This window comes from Ricinus communis, chromosome 5 (genome assembly GCF_019578655.1).
Source record: "Ricinus communis isolate WT05 ecotype wild-type chromosome 5, ASM1957865v1, whole genome shotgun sequence".
NCBI classification, from domain to species: domain Eukaryota; kingdom Viridiplantae; phylum Streptophyta; class Magnoliopsida; order Malpighiales; family Euphorbiaceae; genus Ricinus; species Ricinus communis.
This window is the reverse complement of record NC_063260.1, coordinates 18,856,442-18,871,330: the sequence shown is the minus strand read 5'-3', so window position 1 is coordinate 18,871,330 and position 14,889 is coordinate 18,856,442. Positions and strand designations below refer to the sequence as shown.

The 14,889-nt window shown below is 31.7% G+C and overlaps 3 protein-coding genes and 1 long non-coding RNA gene across 4 annotated transcripts; all 4 read left to right on the top strand.

Moving 5' to 3' along the window:
* The first annotated feature begins 1,545 nt into the window (after positions 1 to 1,545).
* Positions 1,546 to 2,595, top strand: LOC125370158. The gene is made up of 2 exons (XR_007216056.1): positions 1,546 to 2,026; positions 2,331 to 2,595. It is a non-coding gene; the product is annotated as an uncharacterized LOC125370158 (long non-coding RNA).
* Positions 2,596 to 6,400: 3,805 nt separating this feature from the next.
* LOC8263608 (protein trichome birefringence-like 19) lies at positions 6,401 to 8,350 on the top strand. The gene is made up of 2 exons (XM_002533907.4): positions 6,401 to 7,188; positions 7,461 to 8,350. The coding sequence occupies exons 1-2, from the start codon at positions 6,736 to 6,738 to the stop codon at positions 8,232 to 8,234; spliced, it is 1,227 nt and encodes a 408-aa protein (XP_002533953.1). The 5' UTR covers positions 6,401 to 6,735; the 3' UTR covers positions 8,235 to 8,350.
* Positions 8,351 to 10,116: 1,766 nt separating this feature from the next.
* On the top strand, positions 10,117 to 11,693 carry LOC8263607 (protein trichome birefringence-like 19). Its single transcript, XM_002533906.4, has 2 exons — positions 10,117 to 10,695; positions 10,769 to 11,693. Exons 1-2 carry the CDS (start codon positions 10,144 to 10,146, stop codon positions 11,576 to 11,578), a joined length of 1,362 nt encoding a protein of 453 aa, XP_002533952.3. The 5' UTR covers positions 10,117 to 10,143; the 3' UTR covers positions 11,579 to 11,693.
* Positions 11,694 to 11,879: 186 nt separating this feature from the next.
* On the top strand, positions 11,880 to 14,580 carry LOC8263606 (probable endo-1,3(4)-beta-glucanase ARB_01444). The gene is given in 6 exon segments (XM_015728235.3): positions 11,880 to 12,598; positions 12,601 to 13,632; positions 13,635 to 13,743; positions 13,745 to 14,073; positions 14,076 to 14,221; positions 14,224 to 14,580. Coding segments are annotated over 6 exon segments (2,034 nt in total). The 5' UTR covers positions 11,880 to 12,537.
* The last annotated feature ends 309 nt before the right edge of the window (positions 14,581 to 14,889 follow it).

The following is a 14,889-nucleotide window of genomic DNA, read 5'->3' as shown; positions in this document are numbered from 1 at the left end:
TGAAGAACTGATGATTAGTTAGAAGGTGATACTTGAAAAGTTAAGTTATTTATTCTTTAGCTAAATATAGCTTTTCAATTTTCTTATTATGTTCACTATCTCAATTTATATTTCTAAGGTTAGTACCTCTACCTCATTTCTAAGTAATTTCATTATAGGGTTAGTAGCTAATCTTTAATTTTATTAAGTTGCATGGTGGAGTCACTCCAAAAGTCATGTTGGGTTCTTTTAATATTTTTGTTTGAATTGTTTTATGTTTGAATTGAATTGTTTGTAATATAGTGTGATGATTGTTAATTATAAATAGAAAATTTATAAAATCTAATTTGTTAAAAATGGTTTGTGCTTGAAGATTGGAGCTCGAAGAACATAAGGTTTGCCTCGGCACAAGTTAAGTTGAAGAACTGATGATGGGTTAGAAGCTGATACTTGAAAAGCTAAGTCGTTTATTCTTGAGCTAAATATAACTTTTTTAATTTTCTTAATTTGTTCACTGTCTCAATTTCTATTTCTAAGGTTAGTAGCTTTACTTCATCTCTAAATAATTTCACGATAGGGTTAGTAGCTAATCTTTAATTTTATTAAGTTGCATGGTTGAGTCACTCCAAAAGTCATGTTGGGTTTTTTTAATATTTTTGTTTGAATGACTTTTTTTGTTTGATGTTTGAATTGAATTGTTTTTAATATAGTGTAGTGATTGTTAATTAGAAATAGAAAATTTATAAACTCTAATTTGTTAATATGTTATGTGCTTGAAGCTTGGAGCTTGAAGAACATAAGGTTTGCATCGGCACAAGTTAAGTTGAAAAACTTATGATCAGTTAGAAGCTCACTTTAAAGGTTAAGTTCTTTATTCTTTAGCGAAATATGACTTCTTAATTTTCTTATTTTATTTACTATTTCAATTTCTATTTCTAAGGTTAGTACCTCTACCTCGTCTTTAAATAATTCCACGATAGGGTTAGTAGCTAATTTTTAATTTTATTAAGTTGCATGGTGGAGTTCGTTCAAAAGTCATGTTGGGTTATTTTACTTCTTTTGTTTGATTTTTAAATTGAATTGTTTGCAATATAGTCTGATGATTGTTAATTATAAATAAAAAATTTATAAACTCTAATTTGTTAAAAATGGCATGCGCTTGAAGGTCGGAGCTCGAAAAAATAAGGTTTGCGTCGGCACAAGTTAAGTTGAAGAACTGATGATTAGTTAGAAGGTGATACTTGAAAAGTTAAGTTGTTTATTCTTTAGCTAAATATAACTTTTTAATTTTCTTATTATGTTCACTAGCTCAATTTTTATTTCTAAGGTTAGTACCTCTATCTCATTTCTAAATAATTTCATTATAGGATTAGTAGTTAATCTTTAATTTTATTAAGTTGCATGGTGGAGTCACTCCAAAAGTCATGTTTGGTTTTTTTAATATTTTTGTTTGAATTGTTTTATGTTTGAATTGAATTGTTTGTAATATAGTGTGATGATTGTTAATTAGAAATAGAAAATTTATAAACTCTAATTTGTTAAAATTTTATGTGCTTGAAGGTTGGAGCTCGAAGAACATAAGGTTTGCGTCGGCACAAGTTAAGTTGAAGAACTGATGATTAGTTAGAAGCTAATACTTGAAAAGTTAAGTTATTTATTCTTTATCTAAATATGACTTTTTAATTTCCTTATTATGTTCACTATCTCAATTTATATTACTAAGGTTAGTACCTCTACCTCATCTCTACATAACTTCATGATAGGGTTAGTAGCTAATCTTTAATTTTATTAAGTTGCATGGTGGAGTCACTCCAAAAGTCATGTTGGGTTTTTTTAATATTTTTGTTTGAATGACTTCTTTTGTTTGATGTTTGAATTGAATTGTTTGTAATATAGTGTGATGATTGTTAATTAGAAATAGAAAATTTATAAACTCTAATTTGTTAAAATGTTATGTGCTTGAAGCTTGGAGCTTAAAGAACATAAGGTTTGCATCGGCACAAGTTAAGTTGAAAAACTTATGATCGGTTAGAAGCTCATTTTAAAGGTTAAGTTCTTTATTCTTTAGCTAAATATGACTTTTTAATTTTCTTATTTTGTTTACTATTTCAATTTCTATTTCTAAGGTTAGTACCTCTACCTCGTCTTTAAATAATTCCACGATAGGGTTAGTAGCTAATTTTTAATTTTATTATGTTGCATGGTGGAGTTCCTTCAAAAGTCATGTTGGGTTATTTTACTTCTTTTGTTTGATTTTTAAATTAAATTGTTTGCAATATAGTCTGATGATTGTTAATTAGAAATAGAAAATTTATAAAGTCTAATTTGTTAAAAATGGCATGCGCTTGAAGGTTGGAGCTCGAAGAACATAAGGTTTGCGTCGGCACAAGTTAAGTTGAAGAACTGATGATTAGTTAGAAGGTGATACTTGAAAAGTTAAGTTATTTATTCTTTAGCTCAATATAACTTTTTATGGATATTCTTGCCCCTGTTGTAGCTATATTGTTTCTTATCTGGTTCAACCATTGCACCAGAAATTGTTGATACATGTGCATTTACTTGTAATTACCTCTACTGCAATTTTTCCTTATTATTTCTTTTCCGAGTTTGATATAATGGATGGGTGAAGTCTCAATGTTTACTAGTTATTAATTATTGTGAATATGCAAGGAAAGTCTTTCAATCTTGAATTGTTAGCTTGAATAGTTCATGGAACCTCAAACTGAATTTTGGATAGTTCATACCAGTAAGGTTGGTGTTGAGTTTCAGAGTTGGAAGAACTAAGTGGGTTTTGTATCGGTCAACATTTAATATAAATTGTTTGTATCATTAATGGTTTGAGTTGCTTTTGTTTCTTTGGTTTTTGGATGAGCATGCTTCTTTCTAATCACTTTGCCCCTGGCTGCATTTGGGTTTAGTGTGCTGAATTATAATTTTTTGTTTACCAGGAGAAAGAAAGGGAAATTTCTTACAGCACTTGATCATCCTTTTGACTCTGCATTTAGAGGCTAACCATCATTTTATACTACAATTGCAGCATATATTTTTTATACTGATCAGATAGCACCGGTGAAGTGGTTGCAATATATATTTTCTCAATCCATCGTCTGATTTTTCTTTTAATTTTCTTATGACTTTATTTTTATTTTTTAAAAGTTTTTTAAAATCAAGTTTTAGAAATTGCAAAAAAGAAAAAGAAAAAGAAAGAGAATCAGAATCTCTACTTAGAAAAGTTGTATCAAAACAGTTTTCGAGATAAGAGGATTGGGAGAAATTGTCCATTGGTTTGTGCTTATATTTTAATATTTTTATTTTTGAATCAATATAGAATATCTATTATTTTTTTATCTATTTTTATTGGTATGACTTCTGAAAGTGAATCTTCCTAGGATAAAACTAAACATCGTTAGAATTATTACGATAAGCAATTTAATAATGCAGTTGTCTGTCTGTCACTAATCCGTCGTTATATATTTTCACCGATGTAATTCCTTAACAAGTCGTCACTAAACACAATATTTTTATACTGCATTACAATTTTTAATCTATGGAGATCATTGATTAGCTATGTAGCATCATTTTAGTACGAGCTCGAAGCGTGCAATTAGACATGCATGAGAAAGGTATAACTTAATCATCTAGTGATTTGTAATTATTAACATCTGCAAAAGATTGAAGTGTACTTAAGGTATGTAGTCTAAAATTTATAACATATAAAATTATTCTACAAAAGATCTTACAATTATAAGACAAGAATTACTTCTTCTGTTCCACTTTGATACTCTTTCATTTCATATTAATTATCAATTTTTTTGTAGTTGAGTTAGATTAAGAAAGTAATTAATAGGTTTAATTATAAAGAAAAATAATTAGACTAGATTATGTTTATATAAATATTATAAAATTTATTACACTTATTCCAACACAAAAGTAAAATAGAAAAAAACTAATATTACATTAAATATATAAAAGTGATAGATAATTGAAATTTTTTTAATTTGAAAAAAATACAGTTAATATAAAATAAAGAAAATAATTTTTTTTATCCATCTCAAAATATAGGCTATTTATTTTTTTAATTGTTAGTTTAATGAGTAATTGTCAAATATATCCTTTATCAATTAACATATGCATCATCTTCTATAATTAATAGATGAATTAAATGGGGAGATATTCAAATTTAACTATAAGTAAAATGAAATAATGAATGAGTTGGCAAGTCTATTATTTAGATTACTGTGCATTGTATTAAAAATATTAATAAGGATATTATAAAAAAAAAGTCAAAATTTAACCACACTAACTAAAAATAATTAGTTATCAAAATATGTTAAAGTACAAGTGAGCTATCAAAATGAGACAGAAAGAATAGTTGTCTTGCTATTAATTTTGCTGAGCGTGCACATATTATAATAACTAAACTATTTAATTGCACGTTTTTTACTTATATATCTGCAACTAATTGTGAATCCTTAAATTACATTTCTATAATTTTTTTTAGATTCTAATTGAATATTAATGAAGTTAATATATTTTTGATACAAAAAATTAAATTGAAAATAGAAATTAAAAGTTTTGATTGAGAAATAATTATATTATAGGAAAAAGTATAAAAAGGTGTCTTGAAGTTTGGTTCTTTTGCACTTAAGGGATTATAATTTTTCTGTGATAAAAAAAGTACTGTGTGTTAGTTTTCTTATATTTTTATTATCTTATAAATTAATATTTTTAAATTTTTATGATTTAATATTAGTGTAATACACATTATTAATAACAAATTTATTATTAATTTATTTAATATATAACTAACTACATTAAATTCATGATAAATAAAAATAATATATATTTTTAATTTTATTAGAAATAAAATAAAATAATTGTTAAAAAAATTATAATATCTTTAAAAGTATCCTCATAATTGATTTGATGTTAATTGTTAATTTTTATTATTGAATTATATTAAATATTAAATCATAAAAATTTTAAAAAAATTAATTTATAAAATAGTAAAAATATTTTAAAAAAACTAAATGATACAGTATCACATTTCTTTAAATATAAAAATATCTAATCATCAGATGTGTATGTTTTTATACTTTTTTAAAAGTATAAAAAATATAATATTAAAATAAAATTATAATATTTTAAAAGTATTCTCATAATTGATTTGATGGTAATTGTTAATTTTTATTATTAAATTATATTAATATTAAACCATAAAAAAGCTAAAGATATTAATTTATAAAATAGTAAAAAAAAACTAAATGATATGGGATTTTTTTGTCATAAAAAATTACAGTTTTTTAAATATAAAAATTGTCTAATCAGATGTATATTTTTATGCTTTTCTTACATTATGTTAATGACAATATAAATATTCTTAAAATTTAAAAATACAATTTATAATTAAGAAGGCGGAAATGAAATAAGAAGGCTTGAAAAGAAGAAAAATAAAGAGATGTGTCGCTCTGAAATTGAAAAGATATTATACAAAAGTTAACTAAATATCCACTCAATTATTTTTTCTGCCTTTTGATTACTATTGGTGGCAAGTGGCCGGCGGCCGCCCCGGTCCCCAGACAGTGTAAATTAAAGAATTCTCAAACCTTTTTATAAAGTATAATTTCTTATAAATTAAAATATAAAATCTAATAATTTCTGAATATTTTAATAGTCTTTCCCGCAAAATGAAAAATAATATTTATATATATGGTCGTCGCGTGAAGGTCTTTGTTTTTTTGTGCTGCTATGCACTTTCTCGCTCGCCTATATCTTTGCCTTATATATTATATAAATTTTGAAATCTAATGAATTTTGACATGCTTTATAGTTTTGATATATAAATTTTTTTATACATATAGTTATTTTTTATATATAGAGTTTAAATTAATAGGAGATCTTTAATTTTTTATTAATTTATTAATTATTTATTTTAAAAATAATATTAAACTATCTTTTGAATATGATAGGTATTAATTAATTAATTAATTTTCTAGTTATAGAATATTTTTTACTTCATAAACAATATATATTTTAAAATTAAAATATAAATTTTTTAATATGTATATTTATTTGTAATATATAACTTTTTAATACTTAATTTACTTTAATAATAAATAGTACATTGATATAAAATTTAATTTAATTTATATAATATTTCCTGATATTGAAAAATAGCATACTATGGTAGTATATTATAATTTTATATAATAATAAATAAATATTTTAAATAATCTCTATTTTATTATAAAATTCTAAAATTTATGTTGAAGAAGAAACTTTAAGAAATATTTTAAGTTGATATTATAATTAAAGTAATAAGAGAAAATGATTAATTGTTTTGTAATTAGTTAAACACTAAAAAAGAGCTACAAATCTTCATATACAAATGGAACGAAAAGAAAAGTTATTTTACCGAAGGATACTTTTCAAAAACTAGTTATTTCACACCGGATAAACAAGGAGCCTAAATGAAAATTATTGGTGGTTTACAACAAGGTGCAAGGGGTTGGAAAGTTGCCACTAAATGTTGAAGATTAGTGGGTACATAATAATAGGGTTACAGATCATAGTTTACTTGGCACTCAACTCACTCTAGGGTCCTACTCATTCAACTTATTTCTTCTCCCCTTTCATCCTTCTCATATTCTTTGGTTCCTGCTTTAGCATTTGCATAATAACAGAGCTGAGTGCATGCCATAACATAATCACTCACTCCACCCATCTTCTCTCTCTCACAATGCAGATTTCCCTCCAATGATGGTTCCTCTCGCTGTGCTTCACATTTGCAGAAATGTAACAAAAAACGCCGTGATCAAACTTCTATTGACAGGCCTGATACTTGTTCTTTTTACCATCACCCCTCTCTATATCTTCAACCCCTCTTCACCATGGCCATCACTTGAGAGTATTAAGAGCATAAACTCTTGGAAGAAATGTGATATATTCCGCGGGAAGTGGATTTGGTACCCCGACAACTCTTACTATACTAATGCAACATGTCGCGAAATCTTTGATCAGCAAAACTGCATCAAGTTTGGCAGGATTGACACTGATTTCTTGAAATGGAGATGGAAACCAGACAGATGCGAGCTCCCTCTGTTTGATGCAAGGAAATTCTTGGAGCTTGTGAGAGGGAAGTCATTGGCATTTGTTGGGGACTCTGTGGGGAGAAATCAAATGCAGTCATTGCTCTGCCTCCTAGCCAGTGTGCGTATTTCAATTTTTATAAGAACTAACATGTTGCAAGCCTAATGCTAGATTCTGGGGTTAATTATACAGAAAGCATAGTTAATTCATTTTGTTTATCCGATTTTTCTTTTTTTATGCATGAGACTCTCTGCTTTGAGGTAATTGAAAAGATAGTCTATTTTTCCAACCTTTCACCTTCTGAAAAAGCAATCTTATGGTTGCGCCAACACCCCTTTTTTTTCTTCTAAATTTATGGCTTGTAAGAAATTCTGTGTCTCTCTTCATCACAGGTGGTCTATCCTGTAGATGTTTCATATACAACAGATTCAAGATTCAAAAAGTGGTTCTATGTCAGCTACAATTTCACACTAGCTTCATTTTGGTCACCTCATTTAGTTAAAGCCATTGACACAGAGCCTAATGGCCCGACCTACAACCGTCTGATGAACCTCCACTTAGATGAGGCCAATGATGTCTGGTCGACCCAAATTGAGTCCTTTGACTATGTGATCATCTCAGCTGGAAGATGGTTCTACGGACCGCAAGTATTCATTGAAAATGGCAAGGTTGTGGGCTGCCATTTATGCTTCAGAAACAACATCAAGAACCTCACCATGTTCTATGGATACAAAAGGGTGTTCAGGACTGCTTTCAAGACCCTTATAGGACTCAAGAATTATAATGGGGTGACATTCTTGAGGACCTTGTCACCAGCACATTTTGAGAATGGAGAGTGGAATAAAGGAGGGAATTGTAACAGGACAAGGCCAGTCTTAAGAGGAGAAATGAAACTGGATGGAGATGAGTTAAAAATGTACTTAACTGAAGTGGAGGAGTTGAAGAGAGCAGAAAGAGAAGGGAAGAAAAGGGGTTTGAAGTTTAGATTAATAGATGTAAATGAAGCAATGATTGTTAGACCTGATGGACATCCAAATCATTATGGGCATTGGCCACATGAGAATGTGAGTATTTCTGATTGTGTCCATTGGTGCCTGCCAGGTCCTGTTGATACTTGGAATCACTTCTTGCTTCAGATGTTGAAGATGGAAATTCAGAAAGAATAATTTTATTTTCAGCTTTACTGCCAATGTAAAATTGTAGGATTTCTTTTTTTTTTTTTTTTCTCCTTGCAAATTGTAACATAATTATCTGAATATATAGCATTTCAGAGTTAGATTTCCATTGTTGAGAAACAGTCATTCTCATTAACATGCCAGCCGTTTCTCTCATCCAACAACTAACAGGCACAAAAACATGAGAAATTGCTTAATTTTTGTGACAAAATGACAAATACCATTTAGTCAGCAAAGATTTTCTTTTATTGAAATAGGATGCATGGGATGTCATGTTCAAATGCAAGTAGCTAGCAAAGAATGGCGATTCTTCAATTTCTGGTCCTTTTCAATTCCTAAGAAGGGGGGATGTAGAACTTAACACCGCTTGGGGGACCCATTTTTCTTCTTTTAGTATATGGAGTTAAAAGTAAAATTTGAGAAAGTTATGGATTTAAGTTTGTTAATAATCAAAAATGATATGATTACATTTATTGCTTAAAACTGTGAGGGCCTAAAAAGAATACATGATAGCATTAGAGTTCTCTTACCTGTATTAACAAGAATTCCTAGCACCTAAATAGATGTTTATCTATGTTTTAATTTAATTAAGAAATAAAATTCGAAATCTCAATTTCTAACACTAAGTACTAAACTTATGGTTTTTCCCAAGTGTGCTTAAAGGAACCATTTTCACTCGTATGGCTCAAATGTCTTTTAGAATGCATGGCCAAAAATCAAAACTTTCAGGAAAACAAAGTGGATGTCCTTTTTAGGTTCACTAATTGCCAGAGAGAGAGAGAGAGTTATCTTCTAGTCTTATTCCACTTCATTATACTCAATTTGGTAAGAAAATTACACTAGCATGCACTTTACAAGTCTTACTATTTTCACTTGAATTAAACTCAATATGGTTAGAGAAATACACTAGCATTCTTTTACAAGTCTTTTACTCTTTTGAACTAAACCCAATATGGTGGAGTTGAGTAAGAAATTAATAAATGAAAGAAATGATGAATCTATCAAAGCAAAGAGAAAAGACAGTTATAGAAGAAAAGAAACATTACACTCTTTACACATGTAGAATTTTTAGGAAGAAGAATGACTTTCCTCCTAAGCCACGCCAAGCACTAACCAAATATATATATATATATATATATATATATATATATCTTCTACTTACATCTCAAGTCACTTCAACCCTAACCACTATCACTTGTCTCGAACTATTCATCAACTTTATATGATTGCTGCATATTGCTGGCTTCTCAAAAAGGCTTCTAATTTCAGATTTCAAGTTAGAACAACTCTTTTTGCAGAGTTTCTATTTCCACGTGGAAGTCAAGCAATTGCAATGCTTCTATTTTCTACTGATACAATTATTTCCAACTTCCATGAACAATGTATTCAAATGGATTTGTTAATGGTTAAGCAAACTGAAAATTAAGGGTGTGTTCGACATTACTGCTACAGTACTTCTCGAGCAATTATCCGATTGAATATATTGGTTATAGAATCATAAAATTGTTTATCTTTTGCTTTTATCTTTTTTCCTTCTCCTTGAAAAAGTAGTTTCCATGTCAGTATCAAACAGTAATTAAGACTGAACAGGCAATGATATACAAGTTCCCATATAGGGATTGTATATATTCTACTGAATACCCTAATCTGTACAAAAAGCATAATAGCAAAGTTAATATGAAAGAAAAGGAAGCTGTTCCTAAGTTAATTGGGGACCATGATGCCTTGCCAAAAAAAAAGTGTATGATTTGGGTTCTTTATTATGCACTCAAAACTTGACCACTAAGAGCTCTTTCAAACTAATTATTAAGATTCTATCATTGGTTTATACACTCAAATGTCACCACTAACAGACCCTTTCAAACTAATTATTATTAGGATATACAATTATGTCATTCCCATGTGCAAATACATGAATGGACAGCATCATGATCTTCACCTATATAAAATGACAACAAATACAAATCTGCTTCAATCACTCTTCACCATGAAGTTCCCTTCCACTGAGTTTTCCACTGGAAAGAGCACCAACAGAAAGCTACTCCTGCTGTCCCTTTCTCTGATTTTTCTCACCATAATCCCTCTCTTTCTGTTGAAGAATCTGCGGCGGCCGCCTCTAGTAGCATCTCCGACTGTTGATATCAGTGATTTGATAAGCAGAGAAAGAGTGAAGGAATGTGATATTTTTGCTGGGAAGTGGGTGTCTTATCCCAGAGGGCCTGCTTACTACACTAGTTCGACTTGCAATTTGATCATTGACCAGCAGAACTGCATGAAGTTTGGGAGACCTGATACAGACTTCATGAAATGGAGATGGAGACCAGAGGAATGCGAGCTACCTTTCTTTAATGCAGGGCAGTTCTTGGAGCTTGTTAGAGGGAAATCAATGGCTTTCGTTGGTGATTCTGTGGGAAGGAACCAAATGCAATCATTATTGTGTCTTTTAGCCAGTGTAAGGCCCTTAACTAATACTAAACGTGTCGGTTTTATTTGATTGAACTTACTTTTAATTGCTTTTCTTTTAGGTGGCCCATCCTGAGGATGTTTCTCACATATATGCAACAGACACAACATATTTCAGATACTGGTTCTACTCTGATTACAAGTTTACCTTAGCGACTCTGTGGTCACCTTTCTTGGTTAAATCCTGCGATGCAGACCCGAATGGTCATTCCCTCAACAGCCTGATGAATCTTTACTTAGACCAAGCTGATGAAGCATGGGCAAATCAGGTTGAAAATTTCGATTATGTGATCATCTCAGCTGGGCAGTGGTTCTTCCGCCCTCTGATATACTACATGAATGGTCAGATTGTGGGTTGTCACAACTGCTACAACGAAAACATTACTTCTGTGACTAAGTACTACGGGTTCAGGATGGCTTTCAGGACTGCTTTTAAAACACTTCAAAGCTTAAAAGGGTACAAAGGAATTACATTTCTAAGGACATTTTCTCCATCACATTTTGAGAATGGGGAGTGGAATGCAGGAGGGCATTGTGCAAGAACAAGGCCTTTCACCAGTGAAGAAATGAAATTGGATGGATACACCTTAGAATTCTACTTGACACAAGTTGAGGAACTAAGGAAAGCAGAGAGAGAAGGTAAAAAGAGAGGTCCAAAATTTAGGCTGCTAGCTACTACTGAAGCAATGGTGCTAAGGCCAGATGGGCATCCAAACTATTATGGGCATTCTCCACATCGGAATATGACCATTGCTGACTGTGTTCATTGGTGCTTGCCAGGCCCCATTGACACATGGAACGAGTTTCTGCTTTATATGATGAAGAGGGAAGCTCAGAGATCTTTTCTTTCAAAGCTGCAGAGAAATGCTTAACGTTTATATAAATACATACATTGTTATTTATTATTTGTTGTGAACGATATTGAGTATTTTTGTACTGTAACGATTTGTTATTTATACGTAATTAAAAGCTGAGAGGTTCTGAGAACCCTGTCTCTCTCTCTCAATTAGCAAGTGACTTTCTTGATCATCAATATATGTTTGCTTTGTCAATTGCTTTTTGTCAGTTTTAGACTCTTGGCCAATGCATGTAAGCTATTCCTATGCCTGCTTGCTTGTGAAATTAGGATTACATGAAAGAAATAAAGGAAAATGGGAAAGCGTACAAGCTGCATACACTCAACTCCTTATATATGTAGTGATGACAAGGCATAACAGAGCAGCTTATGTTTCATTTGCTCTCTACATGTAATGTAACCTTTTCCATTCAATCTCTACATTTTTTTCCCTCCTGCATTCTTAATTAACAATTCCCATTTCCAAAATTGTAATATATATGTTCCTGAACTAACTTACTAATTAGTGGACTGGTGATGGAATTTTCTTCATTTTCATTCCTTCAAAGTGTCCAAACGTGAAAATTGAAGAGAAGATAATCAAATATATGTTATCTTTATATTTTATAGAACATAATTGTTCAGTATTCACTAGCTAGTTGTATTGTTGATCCATCGTTTCTTTCAGAAACATCCTCATAATAACTATAAACTTTCCAATTCCTGACTTCCTCTCTTCTCAAAGCAGCATAGAATATAGAGAGTCGTAGATTTATATCCCTCGAGCCTCTCATTCTACCAACCAGCCCTTAGCAGCCCTAACCCTAATAATTACACCTAAAACCTACTATAAACATGTTCAAAGAAACGAACAATCAAACCTATTGTACATTTAGTCATCATTCATCAAGCCTTTTAAAGAACATTGAACTCAAACAATTCTATCCCATCGCCACCGTTTAACACCCTCTTTCAGTTTTTCCGCAAGCATCAACCATGAGCCACCATTCCCAGAAGAAGGAACCAAGTGTTCCGTTTCTCTTCCCTAAAGCTCAATCAAAGTCCTTCCTGAGCCTTCTCGCTTCTTTGCTCCTTCTCTCCTCTCTTCTCCATTACCCACCAACTGTTTCTTTCAAAATTTCACTCTCAGGAATGGTGATACTCCTGAATATGTACACCCATATCTCATAAAATCTTCACAATCTTCCCTGTCTGTTTGCTACCCATCTCTCGTCTACAAATCTTCTTGCACTTACCAAGAATTCGTCCCTGATCTTACCATCTCTACATCAAATAAAGGCACCACAGGAAAAGGCCATGTCATTTTTTCTTTTACGGGTCTAAGTATTACTCTGGATATACCCTCTTCTAACTTGCGCTTCTATCTTGTTCGAGGAAGCCCCTTTTTGACATGTCGTATACCTGTGAAAACTCCAATAAGCATATCAAAAAACCATGCTTTTCAATCATTCTCTTCAAATACTTCACTTACGAAGCACACCATCAAGTTAACCAACAATCAGTTTTGGTTTATATATTCTTCTTTGCCTATGGATTTAAGGAACAAAGGAAATCTTCTCATCTTAGGTGACTTTTCAGGTAAAGTTCGGATAGCAATTTCGCCAGATTTTTACTCAGCAAAATATGAAGCAATTCTTGATCGGTTTCAGTCTGCTTATGCGGTATCAGGAGATGCAGTTCTTACTAAACCATTTTGTTTGTTGTGTAAATGGGAAAAGGAAGGGTGTGGTCAATTGTTGATGCTTGCACATCCTTTGCATGTTAAACTTCTATCTAGAGATGATTGTGATATCACTATTTTAGATGATTTCATATATAGAAGTATTGATGGTGACCTTGTTGGCGTTGTTGGAGATGCATGGGTCTTGAAACCAGACCCTATCCCAGTAACATGGCATTCAGTTAAAGGCGTCCAAGAGGATTCAGTAGCTGAAATAGTAACTGCACTTTGCAGAGATGTAGAGGGTTTAGAATCAGTAGCCATAGAGGATTATTCACCATGTCATTATGGTAGAATGATTGCAAGAGCGGCAAGGTTAGCTGTGATTGCTGAGGAAGTGCATTCTCTTAAAGGATACCTACTGTTACCAAGTTCTTGAAGGATAAAATCCAGCCATGGTTATAAGGGACTTTAGATGGGAACGGTTTTGTGTACGAGGATGAATGGGGCGGAATAGTCACAAGACTCTAGTGTAGACTTTGGATATGGAGTTTACATCAGTCATCACTATTATCTGGGTTACTTTCTTTATGCCATTGCTGTAGTGGCAAAAGATGACCCGGAATGGGGGAAGAAATATAGGCCACAAGCTTTTTCATTGATGGCTAGTTTTATGAACCTGGACAGAGGTTCAAAAGCAAAATATCCTCGTTTGAGATCTTTTGATCTTTTTAAATTGCATTCTTGGTCAGGAGGGCTAACAGAATATGCTAACGGGAGGCACCATGAAAACACAGGTGAGGCAGACAATGCATTCTATTCAGCTGCTTTGATGGGGTTAGCCTACCAGGACATGGATCAACACTAGCTGCAATGGAGATAAGAGCAGCAGAAACATGGTGGCACGTGAAAGATGGTGATTACTAGTATGGAAAAGATTTCAATAGAAAGAACAGGATAATGGGCGTTCTGTGGTCTAACATGAGGGACAGCAAGCCATGATTTGGACTCCAGAGTGGAAAGAAGGTAGGCTGGGAATTCAATTGCTGCCCTTGGTTCCGATTACTGACGTTTTATTCTCTGATGTTGCGTTTGTGAAAGAACTTGCGAAGTGGACATTGGCTGAAGGAGAACAAGAAAATTGGAGAGACTTTGTGTATGCCCTGGAAGGGATTTATGACCAGGAAAGCGGGCTGAAGAAGATAAGAAAGTTGAAAAGCCATTGTCAAGGCAATTCACTAACCAATCTTTTATGGTGGATTCACAGTAGAGGTGATGATAGGGAAGAAGATGTTTGGGTGAAAGAGGAATGTGAGAGAAGTGGGAATTTCTGCTGGCTTTGCCAATACAGTGATTGATCTTATCTGCTTAGAGATTTTTTGAGTATTCAAGGTGGAAAGTTATACTTTCTGATCTCTTTTTTTCTTTTTGTATTCTTTTTTTTTGTTTTGTTTTGCTGTATTATCAAATTGAAAAGGCGCTGTGCAAACAAATTAGACATTTAAAAGTACAATGTTATTATGTTTGTGTTATAGTGGTTCTTAAATTTGTTAAAATTTCTTAAATCCAAGGGAAGGACGAGGGAACTTTCAGTTGTCTAACTTGACAGCTACAAGGCTTGCTTTCAGCAAAATTTGGATGAAAAGCCAATATTGATAAACATCATA